The following is a 21,766-nucleotide window of genomic DNA, read 5'->3' on the forward strand; positions in this document are numbered from 1 at the left end:
TTGTGAATCTTTATACGTACATGTATATCCTTCTAAACTGTTGTGTTCTGGGCACCTCTGCTAAAACATTGATTATGTATGAGTGAGGTGAAAGTGTTGAATGATGATGAAAGTATTTTCTTTTTGAGGATTTTCTTTCTTTTTAGTTCACCCTGCCTCGGTGGGAGATGGCCAACTTGTTAAAAAAAAAAAAAAAAAAAATGTACATGGTATATAGGCCTAGCTGACACCAGTGACATACTACTATATAGAAAGCTCCTTGTTATGCTAAGGATTTCAGGCAAATTAGGTCAGTGTCCCAGGATAAGACCCACACCAGTCCACTAACACCCAAATACCCATTTACTGATGAGTGAACATAGACAACAGGTGTAAAGAAACATGCCCAATGTTTCTACCCTGGCTGGGAATCGAATATTTACCAAAAATCATATATGGCTAACCCAAGCCAGGTACTAGAAATAAGCCACTTTGTCTGTCTTTTTTGGGTTATCCTAGGTTCTCTACACATATGCTGCTATGTGTGATAATCTATGTAGAGAAAATAGCTTTATTGTTTCAGTTTTAAGGTGCAGTACGAGTGTATATCGCAGCCCTGTGCTATACTCCATTTTCTCTAATATAAGCCCCAAGACAGGGATAGGAGAATGGTACTTGTATCCCATATCCTCTTCATACCTCCGTTGAACTGCTCGGTATTATGCCAAATATTATTCATTCTGGAGTATTTAACATGTTTTTATATTATTTATATTGTTTATATCATATTAGATCAATTGTGATAGGCAAATAAGCCTTAGTGTTGATATTAGTGCAATAATAAAGTATATTCCCCTGCATCACGAGACTGAGCTCATGGCAGCTGACAGTGGCTTCAAAGCCACCTTATCTTTAATGGATAATGTACTGTGTAGGTGTTTTACACAACAAGAAGCATTTCTTTTATTCATTGGAACCATGGCTAGGGCTAAAAGTAAGCAGGTTATAATAAATGGAGAAAAAGAAATTGAAATGACTTGTGCAGCAAGTAGCACCACCAAACAGTACCAGCAGGTTGGTGTAGTGACCCTGGAACTTTGAAATTATGCTAGCCGAAATTAGTGCCGAATAACTGATAGAACCAGATGTCTGATTGCCGGATTTGTGATGGCAGACCTGTACTAAAATGCCAGGAGCATGGGACTAGTAACCCCTTTTCCTGTATACATTACTTGAAGTTAAAATGAGAAACTTTTGCTTTTCTTTTTGGGCCACCCTGCCTCGGTGGAATACGGCCAGTTTGTTGAAAGAAAGAAAGGGGATAAATGATTTAGCCAATTGAAAGGTGATAAATGAGATACTTGAGCAACATTTGGGTATCATGGTATCTTCCAATTTTTATTTATTGTGCTTGTACAATTCTTATATTGTGCAAATAATGACCCAGTTATTCTGTTTTGTTTTATCTTTGTTGGATATCTTGCTTTGGGTCACCAAGACAGGGTGACCTAAAGCAGAAACCATTTCAACATCATTCAATTAGTTGCTGTCTTTCTAGAAGCATGCTGACATCACTATATAAATTACCCTTTAACTTCAACATCCCCACCCGTCCTTCAGTGTTGTCACTTCCCTTTCCACTTCCAGGTCTTAAGCCCAGCTAACCAGGTTTTCCCTGAATCCTTCATAAATGTTACCTTGCTCACACTCCAATAGCATATCCATTAAAAACAATTTGTCATAAATCACTCCTATCTGATATGCTCACACAAGCCTGCTGAATGCTCAAGTCCCCTAAAACTTGAAGCCTCCTTTAGCCCCTCCTCCCAACCATTCCTGGTATTACCCCTAACCCTTCTTCCTTCCACCTCAGATTTATATGACCTCTTCATCATTCTGTCCCTCTCCATCCTCTCTAAATGCCCACACCTTCTCAGCCCTCTCGGTCACCTTACATCACTTTTTTAATTTCTTTCTCCAAATTCTCTGCCTAATATTTACACCACACATTGCTGCCTCACACCCAGTCTTCATTTATTTTTATTATCACACCGGCCGATTCCCACCAAGGCAGGGTGGCCCGAAAAAGAAAAACTTTCACCATCATTCACTCCATCACTGTCTTGCCAGAAGGGTGCTTTACACTACAGTTTTTAAACTGCAACATTAACACCCCTCCTTCATATACTGCATAATTTTTTCTTGTGTCTACTCGTATACTGCTTATGTCAGCAATTTTAAATATATTTACACAGATAACCCACACATAGAAGAGGGGAGCTTACGACGACGTTTCGGCCCAACTTAGACCATTTACAAAGTCACACTAATAGAAAAGAGAGGAGGGAGTATATATAGGCCAGCAGACAGGGACGGGACCAGAGAGGTAGTAGTCCTTCTATCTCTCTGGTCCTGTCCCTGTCTGCTGGCCTATATATACTCCCTCCTCTCCTTTCTGTTAGTGTGACTCTGTAAATCGTCTAAGTCAGGCCAAAACGTCGTCACAAGCTCCTCTCTTCTATGCGCGAGTTATTTGTGTGTTATTCTAGTCACAGTATTGTGTCTTTTTGTTATTTAAATGTATTTACCTGCTAGGGAAAGTCTGTGAGTCTGATACATAAGACTTATGTACAACACTTGGGTATCTTTATTTCAAAGCTTTTTACCTGCACAATAGGCTTCTTCAGTTGTCTTCAGAGTGGAATATGAGGAGAGGTGATTTTGAGATGTTCTGTTCCTTGGCCTTTGATAAGAGGTGTTCAGTTTTGGCACTAAGGGTACCAAAGTGTCTTATGTATGTCTTATTCATCAACTTGTCAGAACAGCTTCTCCTCAGTGACATTCATTTACCAACAACTCGGTCTTACGACAAGCTCTCTGACCAGCATGCATACCTAAATAATGTATATTAGAGCTGATTTCCTCTACTCTGTTTATTACAATATATGGTACACTACTGTATAAACATTTAAAAATATACTAAAAATGCTATAAATGGTGCAAAGGTGTGATAGTAAAACATTATCAAAGATGGTTGACACAAACCCACTACCATTATAATATGCTCCTCGCTTAGTGACGAACTCATTTACTGATTTGATCCTAGGAACTGAACTCCGTCGTTAAGTGAGGAGAGGCTGTATTGTATTCCATTAAGTTAATTTTTAAGTTTGCCCAAAATGCTCTGCATACAAAGGGGCTTTTGGCATGTACACCCAACTATTATATTCCTCTGTACAACCATGTAATTTGTCAAAATAAACATCTTTACCTCTTTATCTTTATCATTAACCCCTTGAGGGTCCAGACTCCCAATCTGAAGATTCCCCACAGGGTCCAAGAATTTTCAGAAAATTTTTTATTATTTTTTCTTTTGAAATGGTAGAGAATCTTTTTCTGAACATATTAACCTTTAAACTGTCCAAACGTACATCTACGTTTACGTGTGTAGCGTTCTGACCTTGATTTTCTCCATTTGAAAGCGTGTAAAATAAATGTAGATCTATGTTCGGAGCACTACACGAGTGAACGAAGATCTACGTTTGGACAGTTTAAGGGTTAAAACACAAAGTGCAAAATTACACTTGCGAATTTTCCTGTGTCAGCAGTATTTATGCATCGGTAATTTTGCCCACTTTGAGTCCTATTTTCGGCCAATTACATTATTCCATTAGACCAAATTCTTAGCTGTTTCACTAGTATGTATTCCATTTTATCTATTGAGCACAAGAAATCGCCCAGTCAACTATTTCAACTACTCAATAAAGTGATCAGAAATTGGTAATTTGGCCAATTTCACACAAAGCTCAAAATATTCTAATTTCAAAATAGGGCCCAGAATAAATGATGCAGGCATTCCTGGCTCTAAAATAACATTTCTTCTGTTTATTAGTTATGTTTCCAGACTTTACAGATGAATTCCATTTTGATTTTTTATTCACATAAATAATTTTTATTCACACCAAGAAATAGAAGATTTACTTCTTTCTTCAAATAATTTTTATTCACACCAAGAAATAGAAGATTTACTTCTTTCTTCTTTCAACACATCAGCTGTATCCCACTGAGGCGGGGTGGCCCAAAAGGACAAACGAAAGTTTCTCCTTTTAAATTTAGTAATATATACAGGAGAAGGGGTTACTAGCCCCTTGCTCCCGTCATTTTAGTTGCCTCTTACGACATGCATGGCTTACGGAGGAGGAATAGAAGATTTACTGTTATGCAATATTTGTGAGTGCACATTAGACCCACTAGCTGGACACATGATGTGATTTATTTACTCATGAACATCGGCAAAAATTGAACATTTCCGCTACTTTGAGCTCAATTTCAAGCTATTTTCAGTATTAAAACCACTCAAAATCATCTCTTTTTCTATAATATATCTTCCATTCTATTAAATGAGATGAAGAAACTATGAATACAACCATAAAAACCATATAAAAATACGTTGCAAAATTTGCTGTTTTAATCCAAAAACATGGTTGCAGTTTTTTTTCCTCATTATACACTGTGTGCTGCAGGATTTGTTTTATATGGTGCACACTTACCACACAGATGCATTCTCTCATATCTAGGCCCAAATTTACAGCTCACAGCTTATCTGAGTGTGTCAGTAGTACTGTACTGTAGTATTTTAGTTAAAACCGTTGATTCACAGCCTCCCTCTGTTAGTGAGTCACTGTGTGTGACGTCATGAGCTCCTTGAATCCCGTGCCCATGCTGGGTCACCCTCGGCAGTTGAACTCAAGGTATAAGAGGAGACAGGTCAGGCTCTGAGGCTCTCCTTTATTTTACCAGCAATTATAAGTTACCAACCATCCGACATGTGTGTTTATTACCCACATCCATCAATTCGAACCCCACGACAAGTGAGCTGAGCTCATGACGTAGTACTATGGTACTGACCCAGGCTTCGAAGCCATAGAACTATGGCATGGTCCTTCAAGGGGTTAATAATAAAAATCAGGCAGTCTTCATAGGTAGTACAGTATGTATATTTATACATGGGTAAGATGAGGTGATATAGTAAGTTGTAGGTAAGGTTAAATTATCAGAGCAAAGATGATGTAATAAGAAAAGTAATTTTCAAAAAATACAAGTGATACAATTTTTCAGAAGGTCATAGTATGTACAACATTTCAGATAGACTTAAACAAGGATGAAAATGACTTGATATTAAAAATATATAGGTTAGGTGCACTGAGATATTGCATTAAATAGATGAGAAAACTGCATTTTGAACACTGGAAGATACCTTTGTTTCAAGGGCCCTGGGAAGCCCATTTGAAATTGTCACTTATATTTCCTGCCTACACCTTACCTGTCATTCTTCACTTTTCTCTGAGACAAGGCATACTTCATACTGCCAAGTATAGCAATATGGACCCATGTGAAGCATGAACAGTATTTGTCTAACTGTTTTCTATACAAACACACTTTTGTCAAGTTACATTGTTTCTAATGATTTAATTTTTGTATTGCAGAGGATAACAACACGAGGGTGTTATTTGAGCGTGTTTTAACCTCAGGACAACTGAAGAATGAAGATACAGTAGGACTTTGGAATCGTTTTCTGGAGTTTGAGTGTAATGTTGGAGACTTAGCATCTATTGTCAAGGTTGAAAAAAGACGAGCACATGTATTGCAGAAGGTGAGATACATATGGAAACAAAATTATTAACCACTGTAGTATTGTCTCAGTGTTAATTAATCTTTATTTTTTTAAAACTTTTCAGCACCATTTCTTTATATATACAAGCCCAACAATGTTTTAAATCAGTATCACGTTATGAGAACATTACACCTGGAACATTATGGGAGGGGGTGAAAGGGGTTTTGTGTGCAAGGGGCTTGGACATACAGCAGGCATGTGTGAGCGTGTTATATAGGAGTAAATGGAGACAAATGGTTTCTGTGACTTGAGGAGCTGTTGGAGTTTGAGTGTGGTAATATTTTGTAATGGGATTCAGGAAAACCAGTTAGCTGAACTTGAATCCTGGAGTTGGGAAGTAGAATGCCTGCACCTAAAGGAGAGGTTTGGGATACTGACTGTTTGGAGTGACATCTGAACTGTCATATCTGGGCACCTCTGCAAAGACAGTGATTATGTGTGAATGATGGTGAAAGTGTTTCTTTTTTGGGTCGCCCTGCCTCAGTGGGAAACAGCTTACATGTTGATTTTATTTTTTTAACACTCCAACCATTTCCCACCAAGGCAGGATGGCCCAAAAAAGAAACTCTTTCATTATCTTCTTTGTTCAACAAACCAACCATATCCCACCAAAGATGGGTGGCCCAAAAAGAAAAACAAAAGTTTTTTTCTTTAACTTTAGTAATGTATACTGGAGAAGGGTTACTAGCCCTTTGCCCCGGCATTTTAGTCGCCTCTTATGACACACATGGCTTATGGAAGAAGAATTCTGTTCCACTTCCCCATGGGGCACTTTCACCATCATTCACACACAATCACTGTCTTTGCAGAGGTGTGCAGTTATGACATTTCAGATGTCACTCCAAACAGCAAATATCTCAAACCCTTCCCTGTAGAGAGGAAAATTGTTCTGGAAGTAACATATTTTGACTTAAATTTACTTACAAATTTTATACATGTGTGGTTTAACACTTAGCAACTAGCCAACTATATTTAATTCACTATAAATAAGTCAGCATATAATGTGTTGTGATTTTTTGGGTAATAGAATGGAATTTGTGTGGTATGGTGATAAGGATGAGAGTACAGGTGACAGTGCTTACCTTCTCTTAACTCTTAATAATCCTGAGGAAATAATCCAGTTTGATCTATACTGAACACTTGCTACTTCATGTAACTACCTTTGTTATTGGCAGTGTAGAAGACATGTCATGGCTCCATAATGACCAAGGGTTGTTACTAGCGCACACATCTGAAAATTCTGGTCCTGTAAATTATTTGTCCATGATTTTTCATTTTATGTATGAGTAATAAATCTTGCTTGTTTCACAGCTGCAAGAGTTTGAGGGGAAGGATACAGCTCAGCTTGTTGACCGCTACAAGTTTATGGACCTTTATCCCTGTACCCCTGCTGAACTTAAGTGAGTATTAGCACAATTTTTTTGTTGTGGTAAAGTGCAGTACTGAAATGCCTAATCAGATAGGTTGTGATGACTTTGTAGGCCTGCATTCCACTGGCAGTAAAAACCTGGTTAATTGACCTGGCAGCCATATGTAAGGCTTGCAACACATAGGTAAGGCGACTACTCGTGACAACTCTTTGAAAAGAAGGTTGTTTGAAAACACAGAATGATATATTCTGCATTAATTTCTTGGATATCAACATTTTCTAGGTATTAGGTTGGTAGACAGCAACCGCCCAGGGAGGTACTACCGTCCTGCCAAGTGAGTGTAAAACGAAAGCCTGTAATTGTTTTACACGATGGTAGGATTTCTGGTGTCTTTTGTCTGTCCCATAAATATGCAAGATTACAGGTACGTCTTGCTACTTCTACTTACACTTAGGTCACACTACACATACGTGTACAAGCATATATATACACACCCCTCTGGGTTTTCTTCTATTTTCTTTCTAATTCTTGTTCTTGTTTATTTCCTCTTATCTCCATGGGGAAGTGGAACAGAATTCTTCCTTTGTAAGCCACGCATGTCGTAAGAGGCGACTAAAATGCCGGGAGCAAGGGGCTAGTAACCCCTTCTCCTGTATATATTACTAAATTTAAAAGGACAAACTTCAGTTTTTTCTTTTGGGCCACCCCACCTTGGTGGGATACAGCTGGTACATTGAAAGAAAGAAGAAAGGATTGGTGGTATCCTTTTTTCTGTCTCATGAACATGCAAGATTTCAGGTACGTCTTGCTACTTCTACTTACACTTAGGTCACACTACACATACATGTACAAGCATATATATATATACATACCCCTCTGGGTTTTCTTCTATTTTCTTTCTAGTTCTTGTTCTTGTTTATTTTCTCATCTCCAAGGGAAGTGGAACAGAATTCTTCCTCCGTAACCCATGCGTGCCGTAAGAGGTGACTAAAATGCCGGGAGCAAGGGGCTAGTAACCCCTTCTCCTGTATAAATTACTAAATTTAAAAAGAGAAACTTTTGTTTTTCTTTTTGGGCCACCCTGCCTCGGTGGGGTACGGCCGGTTTGTTGAAAGAAGAAGAAGAAAGATCAACATTTTGTGAAGAAATTTACTTATGAAACTCCTAATTATAGAGACGTATCAACTGAAATGATCACTATTATCACCATTTACTTTCAGAGCAATTGGTTATCGAGACATCTCAACACACACAATGATCACTAATCCAAACATTCCCCGAGGCTTGTCCATTCACGAGGCCCAGGAACCAACTTATGCGAGACCCGATTTTTCACAGATGATTCCCTTCAAACCCAAGGCAAAATACATACCAGGCGAACACCCTGTGAAAGGTAATGTAGTGGTTCATGACTAGTTGACAATTTTTGAGCAGTTGGGGTCTGAAACTAATCTTTGCAGAACCCCGCTCATTTCTCATTTGAATGTCTCTCTGCCTTTTGTTATTTAGGTACTCCTTGTCCCAGCTGAGAACTTAAACAATTTTGGTCCATACTACACCATTATTACTCCTATCTTGATCCAGAAGTCACCTAAAGTTTCCTCTTTAAGTTGTGGGTTAGTTGCAAATACTAGTTTCAGCCACTGTATTGTGACTCTTATACTCTCATAATATGGTGATATTTTGTGTTTAGTTGTAGGAAGTCATTTTGGCTTTTAACTTCTTCTGGTAAAAATGCTTCATCTTTCATTAATTCATTATTTGTCTTGAATGACATTCATTTTGTATAGTTTAAAGCCGTTTGAAAATGCTGTACATCCTCAGAAACGACTTCTTTACTCAAGGTTTAATAATCACTTTCATTTATACTTAGGTTTTATCAGGTTTAGATAAAGTGAGACTCAGGTTAAGGTATATATGAGAGAAGGCAACTAATTTTTACTAAAACTAGTTCTTAGACAAAGGTGTATCCTAGGACTAGTAGTCATCTCTTACATTTCAAGATTTTTATTACTGTCTGCTGTTTCTCACCAAGGTATTTGTGACCCCAAAATGGAAACAATTGCTATCACTCATTCACTGACTTCTTTCCAAAAATGCACTGACATATTACTTCATGTGACACTGAATCATAACATCCATATCTATCTAAGTGAAAATGTTTTACTTCAAACTTCCAAAACTCCTCAATAAGTATAATGTACTTTTCAGGTGGAGCCTTTCCTCCCCCTCCTGCTGTGGCTAACTTATTATCTCTACTGCCACCACCCAGTTATTTCCGTGGCCCCTTCGTCAAATTAGAGGCTCTGGTTGATCTCTTTATGAGACTCAACCTTCCAGAGCAAGGTAAGTTTATATGTAATGTTGGTGTGAATGTTTGTTTCTATCCAGTATAGAGGGCATAGAAACAGAGTTGCATGTACATATTGAGTTTTGTTTGATCACTAGTTTAGGGACTAAATTATTGTAGATTAATTATATACAGGTGAAAAGCAGTCTTAATGACTTGTGTAGTTTATCAGTTTAAAACCAAACAATCCAGTCGTACTATGCAGCTTATAATTAAGCTTTTTCATACATCATAATTACATGCAGTGATTCATTTATTATCTTATTCTTGTTATAAACTTTTTCACCAAAATATGTTGAGGTTGAGTGTGTGTGAGAGAATCCAGAAAGGAAAGTCATTTATTAATAAGTCACTATCATGCACTATCAATTTCTGTTTACCAAACACTTTTTGTATAATTGAAAATAATTCAATATTAATTCTGATATTGCATATTAATGTTTTAATTTTACTCCAGATTATTCTGTTTTTTTTTTCAGCAACTTTACAGTTGTAGTTGTTAATATAATCACTGCTGTTTTCCAGTCATTTGCTGGAGTCTGGAAAAAAACAAAAAAATACAGACAGATATTTGTACATTATGTGCACTTTATTGTTCCTATTAAATACACACTTTTTTCATTATATTTTGTATCTTCCATTCCTAGGGTACCTTGGTTGTATTGTGTGTTTAAAAATTTTTTCCTGTGAAATATGACTATCACTAGGGCCACCACATTTTTTTTCCCACACTGGTCAGTTATTTGTTCAGTCTTCTCTCACCTGAACAAGATTATAAGCATAAACTGCAACCTAAATTTGCTGACATTTTCCTGTGTTAATTATTTTAAATATACTTTAATACAGATTTTTTTCTGATCCAAGTCACGGTTTTTAACATAGATCTATATTACTAAGGCTAGTGTCCTTTACGTAGATCTTCGTTTTGAGAACATCTCCCTCAGATAAGCTGTGAGCAGTAAATTTTGGCCTAGATATAAGAAAATGGGTCTGTGTGATTAGTGTGCACGGTATAAAAAATACTGTCCCATGCAGTACATGATGGGAAAAGCAAAACTGTGTGTTTGGTTTAAAACAGTGACTTAGAAGTGTTTTCTAGGATGATTTTTATAATTTTATTGCCTGTTTCTTGATATCATTTGATGCAATGGAATACAGGTGGACCCCGCTTTATGGCACTTTGCTTTATGGCGATTCGCTAATAATATGAAACACACTACATATTACGTAAACATAATACATACAACCATGGCAGAACAAACTGACATAAATATGAGATGTGTAGCCGGGTGGCTTGTAGTAGTGACGGCAAGAATTCCATTTTCTCTAATCCAAAACCAGAGAAGCTGTGTACAGTATAGTATTACTGGGGGGGGGGGGGAACTGTAGAAAAATATTCCGTTCGTATGTCTTCATTCGTAGTGTCATTCCCTTTAACCCTTTCAGGGTCCAAGGCCCAAATCTGGAGTCACGCACCAGTGTCCAAGAATTTTCAAAAAAAAAATTTGTTATTTTTTCTTATGAAATCGTAGAGAATCTTTTTGTGAAGGTAATAAAACAAAAAGTACGAAATTTGGTGGAAAATTGACGAAATTATGCTCTCGCGAATTTTGATGTGTCAGCGATATTTACGAATCAGCGATTTTGCCGACTTTGACTCCCATTTTAGGCCAATTACATTATTCCAATCAACCAAATTCTTAGCTATTTCACTAGTATTACTTCTATTCTATCGATTGAGCACAAGAAATCGCCAAGTCAACTGTTTCAACTACAAAATAAAGTGATCGGAAATTGTTAATTTGGCCAATTTAACACAAAGTTCAAAATATTCCAGTTTCAAAATAGGGTCCAGAATGAACAATGTAGGCATTCCTGGCACTAAACTAACATTTCCTCTGTTCATTAGTTATGTTTTGAGGCTTTACAAATAAATTCCATTTTGATTTTTTATTCACATAATGAATTTTTATTCACACCAAAAAATAGAAGATTTACTGTTATGCAATACTGTAATAATTGTACAAATATCATCACCATATTTGTGAATGTATATTAGACCCACCAGCTGACGTGTATTAGACGTGGGAGGTCGTTTGTTTACTCTTGAATATCGGCAAAAATTTAACATTTCTGCTACTTTGAGCTCAGTTTCAAGCCATTTCCAGTGCTAAAACCAATCAGAATCATCTCTATTTCTGTAATATGTCTTCCATTCTATCAAATGAGACCAAGAAATCGCAAATACAACTATAAAAAACATACGAAAAAACACTGCAAAGTTGCTGTTTTAATCGAAAAATCATGATTTCATTTTTTTTCTCTCATTATACACAGTGTGCTGCAGGATCTGTTTTATGTGGTGCACACATACCACATAGATGTATTCTCTCATATCTAGGCCCAAATGTACCACTCACAGTTTATCAGAGTGAGCTGAGCTCATGGCGTAGATCTACGGTTTGGACCCTGAACGTAAAGCCGTAGATCTACGGGACGGACCCTGAAAGGGTTAAAAATGGTGTGTTGCATGAGACTGGGAGTGTTGATGTTATTTATTCTACTGCACAAATGTGAAGACAACTTGTATACAATGTAAGGTGTTTGTATTGTGGGGAAAAAGCTTCACAAAAATATGCATAATGCGAAATGAACATGTATGAACAGAAAGTGGACAGGTCTTAATACACGTTTGTTTCACCGCCATCAGTTTGTTTACAGTTTCCAAGTCTCTTGTTCTCTCTCGTTTACGTTGATAATAATAATAATAATAATAATAATATAAAAACAGGAGTCATAATCCTCTTACTTTAACCATTTGAGGATTGGAACTCCTGATCTGAAACTTGCTCTCGGGGTCACAGGATTTAAAAAAAAAAAAAATTTCTTATGAAATAGAATAATATCTTTTTCCAAAGGTAATGCCACCAAAAGTGCAAAATTTGATGGAAAACTTACAGAATTACACTCTCACGAAGTTAGCGGTCTTGGTGATACAGTGGTCCCTCGATAATCGTCGGGCTCGATAGTCGTTCTTTTCAGAAATCGTCACGTTATTTTCGTCCAGACATTGGCTCGCAAATGGTCGGTTGACTCGCTAATCGTCGTTTGTCCTGGACGCATACTCGCGGCTCTGAGCTGCCTCGGCCTCCCTTCCCAGCCAGTGTGCCAGTTTACCAGTGAGCGACAGTCCCCTCACTTGTTCATACAAAATATTTCATAATACAGTGGACCCCCGCATAACGATTTTAATCCGTGCAAGAGGGGTAATTGTTGTGCGAAATAATCGGTATGCGAATGAATTTTCCCCATAAGAAATAATGGAAATCAAATTAATCCGTGCAAGACACCCAAAAGTATGAAAAAAAAAATTTTACCACATGAAATATACATTTTCCCACACACAAAGAGAAGGATACATGCACAATAGTAGAGTAGTACATGCACAGTATATATTGTGCATGTACTAGTCTACTAAATGAAGAATAAATGACACTTACCTTTATTGAAGATGCAGCAATGACTGATGAGACACTGTGTCCTGGGAGTGCCTTTTCCTCCTGAGTACTGTAGGTCCTGTTTGGCATTTTCTTCCAGAACAGGCCTTATCACACTGTGTATGCCACTACGATTCTTAAATCTCTCAAACCAACCTTTGCTGGCTTTAAATTCACCAATATGAGCACTAGTTCCAGGCATTTTTCCCTGTTCACCTGGGTGTTAGTCGACTTGTGTGGGTTGCATCCTGGGAGACAAGATTAAGGACCCCAATGGAAATAAGTTAGACAGTCTTCGATGACACTGACTTTTTTGGGTTATCCTGGGTGGAAAATCCTCTGGGGTTAATTGTTTCTTGGTATTCTCACTAAGCCACACCAACAACGGTGCTACAGCAGCAGCAGCAGCAGCTGACGGTGGTACAGCAGCAACAGACGATGCTACAGCAGCAGCAGACGATGCTACAGCAGCAGCAGACGATGCTACAGCAGCAGCAGCAGCTGACGGTGGTACAGCAGCAACAGACGATGCTACAGCAGCAGCAGACGATGCTACAGCAGCAGCAGACGATGCTACAGCAGCAGCAGCAGCTGACAGTGCAGCAGCAGCAGCAGCTGTACCACCAATAGTAGCGATGGTTGATTGGGGTTTATTATACAACCTGGCCAGCTCGGAGACACGCACTCCACTTTCATACTTATCAATGATCTTTTTCTTCATCTCTATTGTAATTCTCACCCTTATTGCTGTAGGGTTGGCACTAGAAGCTTTCTTGGGGCCCATGGTCACTTATTTTCCAGAAAAAGCACCGAAAACACTGTAATAATACGAAATATTCCGATTGTATGCTTGGATGTTACCGCGGAGGCTGGCTGGTAAACAATGCCACCGGCGGAACATGTGAGCGTGGCTCAGGCCGCACATTGGACGCGTCTCGGACGAAAATCGGTGAGCGGGTTTTTAACCCTTTGAGGGTCGACAGGCCCTCTCCGAAACTCGTTCTCAAGGTCGGCCAAATTTAAAAAAAAAAAAATTATTTTCTCTTATGAAAAGATAGAGAATCTTTTCCCGATCATAACGACACCAAAAGTTTGAAATTTGATAGAAAACTTACGGAATTATGCTCTCGCAAAGTTAGCGGTCTCGGCGATGTTTACGGATCGGCGATTTTGCCCACTTTGAGCCCCATTTTCGGCCAATTTCACTGTACTAGTCGACAAAAAACATGAATATTTCGCTAGAACTCCATTTTTTCTATCGAATGGGTGCAAGAAACCACCCATTTATAAATTCAACTATCCAGTACAGTGGTCAGAATTTAGCAATTTTGCCAATTTCACACAAATTTCAAAAGATGCCAATTTCGGAATAGGGTCCAGAATAAACAAGAAAGACATTCCTGGCACTAAAATGACATTTCCTCTAGTCATTAGTCACGTCTCAAGGCCCCTCTTATATTCTTTTGCTTTCCACTTTGAATTTTTATTCTCACAAAAAATATAAGATTTACTGTTATGCAGACTACTGCATTAGTGTAAAAAATGGTATAAATATTATTGGTGCACTTGTGAAAGAATATTAGACTCACCAGTTGACGTGTATTGCACGCTTGGCACGATTTGTTTACTTTTGAAGTTTGGTAAAAATCGAACATTTCTGCTACTTTGAGCTCAATTTCAAGGCACCTTTCATTGTAAAACCAGTCAAAATCATCTCAATTTCAGTAATATGTCTTCCATTCTATAAAATGAGACCAAGAAAACTAGAATACAACAATAAATACCATACGAAAATACACTGCAAAGTCACTGATTTATTAAAAAAAAATGGAAAAAGTTTTTTTTTTCTCATTATGCACTGTATGCTGCAGGATTTTTTTTAGACTGTGCACACTGACCACATAGACCCATTCTTTCATATGAAGGCCTACCAGCTTTCTCCCACTAGATTTGAGGTCGCTAGAATTTATGAGTACTAGTACGTCAAAAACCCCTACGCGTAAGACGTACTAGTACGACGAAAACCCTCAAAGGGTTAAGCGGTATGTGAGGCAAAATTTTTGCGATTAAAGCAAGCGGTATGCGGATTAATCGCTATGTGATGCCATCGGTATGCGGGGGTCCACTGTATTCCATTCATTTTAGTGCTTGCAAGTGCTAAATAAGCTACCATCGCTCCAAAGAAAGCTCCTAGTGCCAAGCCTTTGGTAAAGAAGGTGAGAAATACGACTGAATTTAAGAAAAACATCATTGAACAGTATGAAAGTGGCGTACATGTGGCCGAAAACTGGCCAGGATGTACAGTGGTCCCTCAATAATCGTCCGGCCTGAAAGTCGTCCATTTCGGAAATAGTCCCGTTATTTCGTCTAAACATTGGCTCGCAAATGGTCTGTTAACTCGCTAATCGTCCTTTGTCCGGGACGCATACTCACGCTCTGAGCCGCCTGGGCCTGCCTTTCCAGCCAGTGTGCCATTGTTTACCAGTGAGCGATGGTCCTCTCACTTGCTCCTACGAAATATTTCATAATATTCCATTGATTTTAGTGCTTGCAAGTGGTTGTTAGGTAAGACTTAAATACTGTCTCAACACTGTTAGTTCCAGACTTTGGAACAGAACTTCTCCAGGCTGAGGGACTGACAACCTCAAATCTACGACTTCAAGGGTGATGGACTGATTACATCGTCTTCAAATCTCTACTGCTCCTGCCTACTTTCTGTACTCGACTGAAGCCTACTGTGTAGGCGAAACGTTTTGAAATAAAGATACCTAACTGTTGCATATGTGTCGTACCTAACAACTTGTCGGTATTTTATACCATTTCGATGTTCACTTTGCTTGCAAGTGCTAAAAAGCTACCATGGCTCCAAAGAAAGCTTCTAGTGCCAGCCCTTTGGTAAAGAATGTGAGAAACACATATAATTTATGAAAAAGTTTGTAGAAAAATACAAAGGTGGTGGTGGTAGAGTGGAAGCAGTTGTGATAGTGGTTGATGGTGGTAGTGATGGTGGTAGAAGGCAGTAGTGATGGTGGTAACAGTTGTATTAGTGGTAGAAGGTGGTAGTGATGGTGGTAGAAGGTTCCTTCTTTAGTGATTCAGCGATTCTACCAACTCCTCCAATGTTGTTGGAGTTATATAGGGCTACTGAAAACACCGCCGCCTCAGCTGCTGCTTCACCACCATTATGGACAGCTTACTCTCAGTGGCCCTTATACACCCAACAACAACACAACACAACACCTCTTGTGACATACATAATGACTTATTTTATTCATTCTAGAGTATATTCCATGTTTCTATGTTATTAATATTGTTTATTATGTCATATTAGTTGAATTGTGATAGATAAATAAGCCATAGAGTTGATATTAGTGTCATATTCTCCAACAATAAACTTGCCATCCCTCCCTCACACAAAAGTCTCCAATAAGAACATAAGAACATAAGAAAGGAGGAACACTGCAGTAGGCCTGTTGGCCCATACTAGGCAGGTCCTTTACAATCCTTCCCACAAGAACATAACAATGGAAGAACACTGCAGGTCTACTGGCCCATACAAGGCAGGTCCTTATCAAAATGACCTCTACCCAAAGCTACCCAAGAATTTACTCCCGTACCCAATGACACAAATCAAACTCAGCTCCTCCCACTCATATATTTGTCCAATCTCTTCTTAAAGCTATCCAAGGTCCTAGCCTTGATCACCCTACTGGTAAGTGTGATGTTAAATAAGAACAAAAGAACTTAAGAAAGTAGGAACACTGCAACAGGCCTGCTGGCCCATACTAGGCTAGTCCTTTACAAATCCAACCCACTAACAGAACAAGTGCTACCCAAACAAGCTCAGGTGCAAGTCCGACTCAAATCCAACCCTTCTCACTCGTGTATTTATCCAACCTAAATTTGAAACTACCCAATATTTTAGCTTCGATCACCCTACTAGGCAGACTGTTCCACTCATCAACTACCCCTATTACCAATGTTCATTTATACATTTTATTAGTGCTTTACATTTATTTGGCATTTTTTCTGCATGTAAATCTATATTTATGCTAAGGAAGTGACCCCTGAAGTGACCTAGAGTCCTTATGGAGGGGGATTCCCCTTCCAAACAAAAACCTCTCTTCCCTCTCTCCTCCTCCCTGTCTTCCATTCATCAACAACAGCCTTCAATAAAGGTAATTGTCATGTTGAATGTTCATTCTTTTGTGCATGTAAATCTATCTTTTAGGTAAAAAAAAAAAATTGTTGTTGATACTTCTGGGTGTCTCGAACGAATTATTTTTTTTTTTTTATTATCACACTGGCTCATTCCCACCAAGACAGGGTGGCCCGAAAAAGAAAAACTTTCACCATCATTTACTCCATCACTGTCTTGCCAGAAGGGTGCTTTACACTACAGTTTTTAAACTGCAACATTAAGACCCCTCCTTCAGAGTGCAGGCACTGTACTTCCCATCTCCAGGACTCAAGTCTGGCCTGCCGGTTTCCCTGAACCCCTTCATAAATGGATTAATTGGATTTAAATTATTTCTCATGGGGAAAATTGGTTCGAAAATCGTCTATTTCGATAATAGTCCTACTTCCAGGAACGGATTAAGGACAATAGTTGAGGGACCGCTGTATAACAAACCCCATACAACCATATCTTTCATCGTGGCAAAGAAAAAGGAAATCAAGGAAGCAGTGGCTAACGCGACGGGCGGGAGTTTTGAGACTCTATGACCGCGGGTTCAATCCCGGCCGGGGGTATGGTTTGTTTGCAATCGTGTCATTACGATTTCTTGAGTCAAGCAGTTGTTGCTTGGAGAAAATTGTGGCCAGATTGTGTCCACTGACGGATAACGAATTGGAAATGCGTTCCTTATTTAATGACTATTTTTTGTCAGTTTTTACACAGGAAGATGTAAATGAGATTCCAGTAATTAACAATTATTTAGTTCCTGATGAATTTAAATTAACTAATATTACTGTCACAAGGGACATGGTTATTAAACAGATAGACAAACTGAAGCAAAATAAATCCCCGGGACCCGATGAGCTGTTTTCCAGGGTACTTAAGGAATGCAAGATGGAGCTTAGTCAGCCATTAACGAGTGTGTTTAATGCGTCCATCCTTACCGGTGTTGTGCCAGAGTTGTGGAAGATGGCCAATGTGGTTCCTATATTCAAATCAGGGGATAAGTCCGTTCCTTCAAATTACCGTTCAATAAGCCTGACATCTATAGTGGGCAAGTTATTAGAATCAATTATAGCTGACATAATTAGAAGTCACCTTGAAGAGAATAACTTGATAAATGAATCTCAGCATGGATTCACGAGAGGTCATTCCTGTCTGACAAACTTACTGACGTTCTTCAATAGAACATTTGAGGCAGTTGACAGCGATAAGGAATATGATATTGATTATTTGGATTTTAGTAAAGCCTTCGATAGAGTACCTCACAAGAGACTCTTAAGAAAAGTGGCAGCTCATGGTATAGGAGGTAAAGTTCGAGCATGGATAGAGGCATGGCTTACCAATAGAAAGCAGAGAGTTACCATTAATGGAGTGAAATCTGAATGGGGATTAGTCACTAGTGGCATTCCACAAGGATCAGTTTTAGGCCCTCTCCTGTTCATAATTTACATTAATGACCTTGATGAAGGGATTACTAGTGACATGAGTAAGTTTGCTGATGATACAAAGATAGGCCGTATAATTCACTCTGAGGAGGATATCAATGAACTCCAGGACAATTTGAACAAATTAATGTCTTGGTCTGAAAAATGGCAGATGAAGTTTAATGTGGATAAGTGTAAGGTACTTGCCCTTGGTAATGAAAATAACCCTCGAAGCTATAATCTAGGTGAAGTAGAGCTTGGTCATACAGAATGTGAAAAAGACTTGGGAGTCATGGTAAGCAGAAATCTAAAGCCAAGACAGCAGTGCCTTAGTGTGTGCAACAAGGCCAACAGATTACTTGGATTTATCTCAAGAAGTATAAGTAACAGAAGTCCAAAAGTTATTTTACAGCTCTATACATTACTAGTGAGGCCTCATTTAGATTATGCTGCTCAGTTTTGGTCCCCTTACTACAGGATGGACATAGACTCATTAGAGAACATACAGAGAAGAATGACTAAAATGATTTACTGTGTAAGGAACCTCCCGTATGAAGATAGACTTAAAGCCTTAAATCTCCACTCTCTGGAGAGGCGTAGAATAAGGGGAGATATCATTGAAGTGTATAAGTGGATGACGGGCATAAACAAGGGAGACATTAATAAAGTACTGAGGGTGTCGAACCAGGTAAGAACCAGGAATAATGGATTTAAGTTGGATAAATTTAGATTTAGAAAGGACATAGGTAAGTATTGGTTTTCTAACAGAGTTGTAAATGTGTGGAACAGTCTTCCCAGTGGGGTGATAGAGGCTAGGACCTTGGGTAGCTTTAAGAAGAGACTGGACAAATATATGAGTGGGAGGGGCTGGGTTTGATTGGTGTCATTGGGTACGGGAGTTATTTCTTGGGTAGCTTAAGGTAGAGGTCGTTTTGATAAGGACCTGCCTCGCATGGGCCAGTAGGCCTTCTGCAGTGTTCCTCCATTCTTATGTTCTTAAGAGGGATTTTGAAGGGTTTGTGGCTGACCCTGATGAGCCTATGTCAGTTGTGAAATCTATTGTGGCATTGGGGAGTTCCATGGGGTCGGATGTGAGTTTGGAGGATGTGGAAGAGTTGGTGGAGGACCACAACGAAGAGCTAACCACTGAGGAGCTGCAAAAGCTTCAGCAGGAACAGCAACAGATCGCAGCTCAGAATCTTGCTGCAGAGGAGGAGGAGGAGGAAGAGAGATGGAAGAAGGTGCCTTCTTCAGAAATTAAGGAGATTTGTGAAATGTGGGGTAGGATGGAAACATTTATGGAGAAACATCACCCTGAGAAGGATGTTGCAAGCCATATCGGCAACTTGTACAGTGACAGAGTCTTGGCCCATTTTAGGGAAGTTTTAAAGAGACGCCAGAAACAGAGCTCTCCGGACACTTCTTTTGCGAGACAGGACTCCAGTGATTCTCAAGCTGGTCCTAGTGGCATTAAGAAACAGAGAAGTATGTAACCCCAGAAAAGGACTTGGTACCTGAGGTGTTGGTGGAAGGGGATTCCCTTCCAAACACTAACTAATCCAATCTCTCTCCTCCTCCAGTCTTCCATACACTAAGAAGAATCGCCAATAAAGATAAGTGTTATGCTGTTAATGTTTCATTCATCATGTCCCATTGTATTGTTTATGTACTACATCTATATTTCATGTAAAAAAAATTTTTGTTTTAATACTTCTGGGTGTCAGGAACAGATTAATTGTATTTACATTATTTCTTATGGGGAAAATTGATTCGAAAATCATCTATTTTGATAATCGTCGCACTTCTAGGAACGGATTAACGACTATAAACGAGGGACCACTGTATTAGTATATCTAATACTGTAGTAACCATGAAAGAAATATGCCCTTGCTCTCCAAGGAATATATGGCTTTAATTTATTGTTGTTCACATTGACAGCTAGTCTGCAACTTTGAGATTAATCTTTAGGCTATGTTTGTAACAATCCTCTATGATGATAATCTCTTGATCTTAATCAGTGGTTTTGTAAGTTATAAGGGATAAGTTATAAACTGAGGAGTTAAAATAAATAGCATATTACTTTATTTTTAAAATCACTGATGTGCAGCTATTGCACATAGTCAATCTTGCTCCTTCTCAAGGATAACAACAAACACACTAAGCTAATAGTCCAAGACAGTGGATGTAGTGCAAATGATAAGAAAAAATTGATTGTGAATTTTATGAATGAAAAGAAGCTGGATGTTCTAGCTCTAAGCAAAACAAAAGTAAAAGGAGCAGGAGAATTTCAGTGTGGAGAAGTAAATGGGTAAGGTTTATCTAAGAGAATTAGAACTAAGGAAAGAATAACAGTACATAATGCTGAATGATCATTTATGGAAAGAAGAGAGGGAATATGTGTTGGAGTGTGAGCAGGGTAATATTTTGTGAAAGGATTCAGGGAAATCGGTTAGCTGGACATAAGTCCTGGAGGTGGAAAGTACAATGTCTACACTTTAACCCTCTGAGGGTCTGTGCTGTAGTTCTACGGCTTTGAAGCCAGGGTCCATGCTGTAGTTCTACATGATGAGCTCAGCTCACTCAGATAAGCTGTCAGTGGTAAATTTGGGCCTAGATATGAGAGAATGGGTCAATACAGTAAGTGTGCACCACATAAAACAAATCCTGCAGCATGCAGTGCATGATAAAAAATAACTGCGACTGTGTATTTGGTTTAAAACAACAACTTTGCAGTGTATTTTCATATAGTTTTTATGGTTGTATTCTGGGTTTCTTGGTCTCATTTGACAGAATGGAAGATATATTTCAGAAATTGACAAGATTTTAATGGGTTTTAAGACTGAAAATAGCTTGAAATTGAGCTCAAAGTAGCAAAAATGTTCGTTTTTTGCTAATGCTCAAGAGTGAACAAATCACATCACACGTCCAATACACATCAACTGGTGGGTCTGATATGCATTCACAAATGCACTGATATTATTTATATTGCATAACAGTAACTCTTCTATTTTTTGTGTGAATAAAAACTCAAAATGGAATTCATGTGTAAAGCCTGGAAACATAACTAATGAACAAAGGAAATGTCATTTTAGTGCCAGGAATGCCTGCTTTGTTTATTCTGGGCCCTATTTTGAAAGCGGCATATATTGGAATTTGTGTGAAATTGACGAAATTAAAAATTTCTAATCACTTTATTGGGTAGTTGAAATAGCAGACCATTTCATAAGAAATTCTTTTTTTTTTTTTTAAATTCTTGGGGACCCTGTGAGGAATTTTCAGATTGGGGGTTCTG

The 21,766-nt window shown here is 38.5% G+C and overlaps 1 protein-coding gene across 1 annotated transcript in view; it reads left to right on the forward strand.

Moving 5' to 3' along the window:
* su(f) (cleavage stimulation factor subunit su(f)) overlaps positions 1–21,766 on the forward strand; it is a 353,693-nt gene that overhangs the window by 318,330 nt on the left and 13,597 nt on the right. The window contains exons 10-13 of the mRNA XM_070100805.1: positions 5,466–5,632; positions 6,965–7,053; positions 8,244–8,416; positions 9,235–9,369. Coding sequence (XP_069956906.1) covers positions 5,466–5,632; positions 6,965–7,053; positions 8,244–8,416; positions 9,235–9,369 — 564 coding nt within the window. The remainder of the gene's footprint in view (positions 1–5,465; positions 5,633–6,964; positions 7,054–8,243; positions 8,417–9,234; positions 9,370–21,766) is intronic.

This window comes from Cherax quadricarinatus, chromosome 74, assembly GCF_038502225.1.
Source record: "Cherax quadricarinatus isolate ZL_2023a chromosome 74, ASM3850222v1, whole genome shotgun sequence".
Classification (NCBI taxonomy): Eukaryota; Metazoa; Arthropoda; class Malacostraca; order Decapoda; family Parastacidae; genus Cherax; species Cherax quadricarinatus.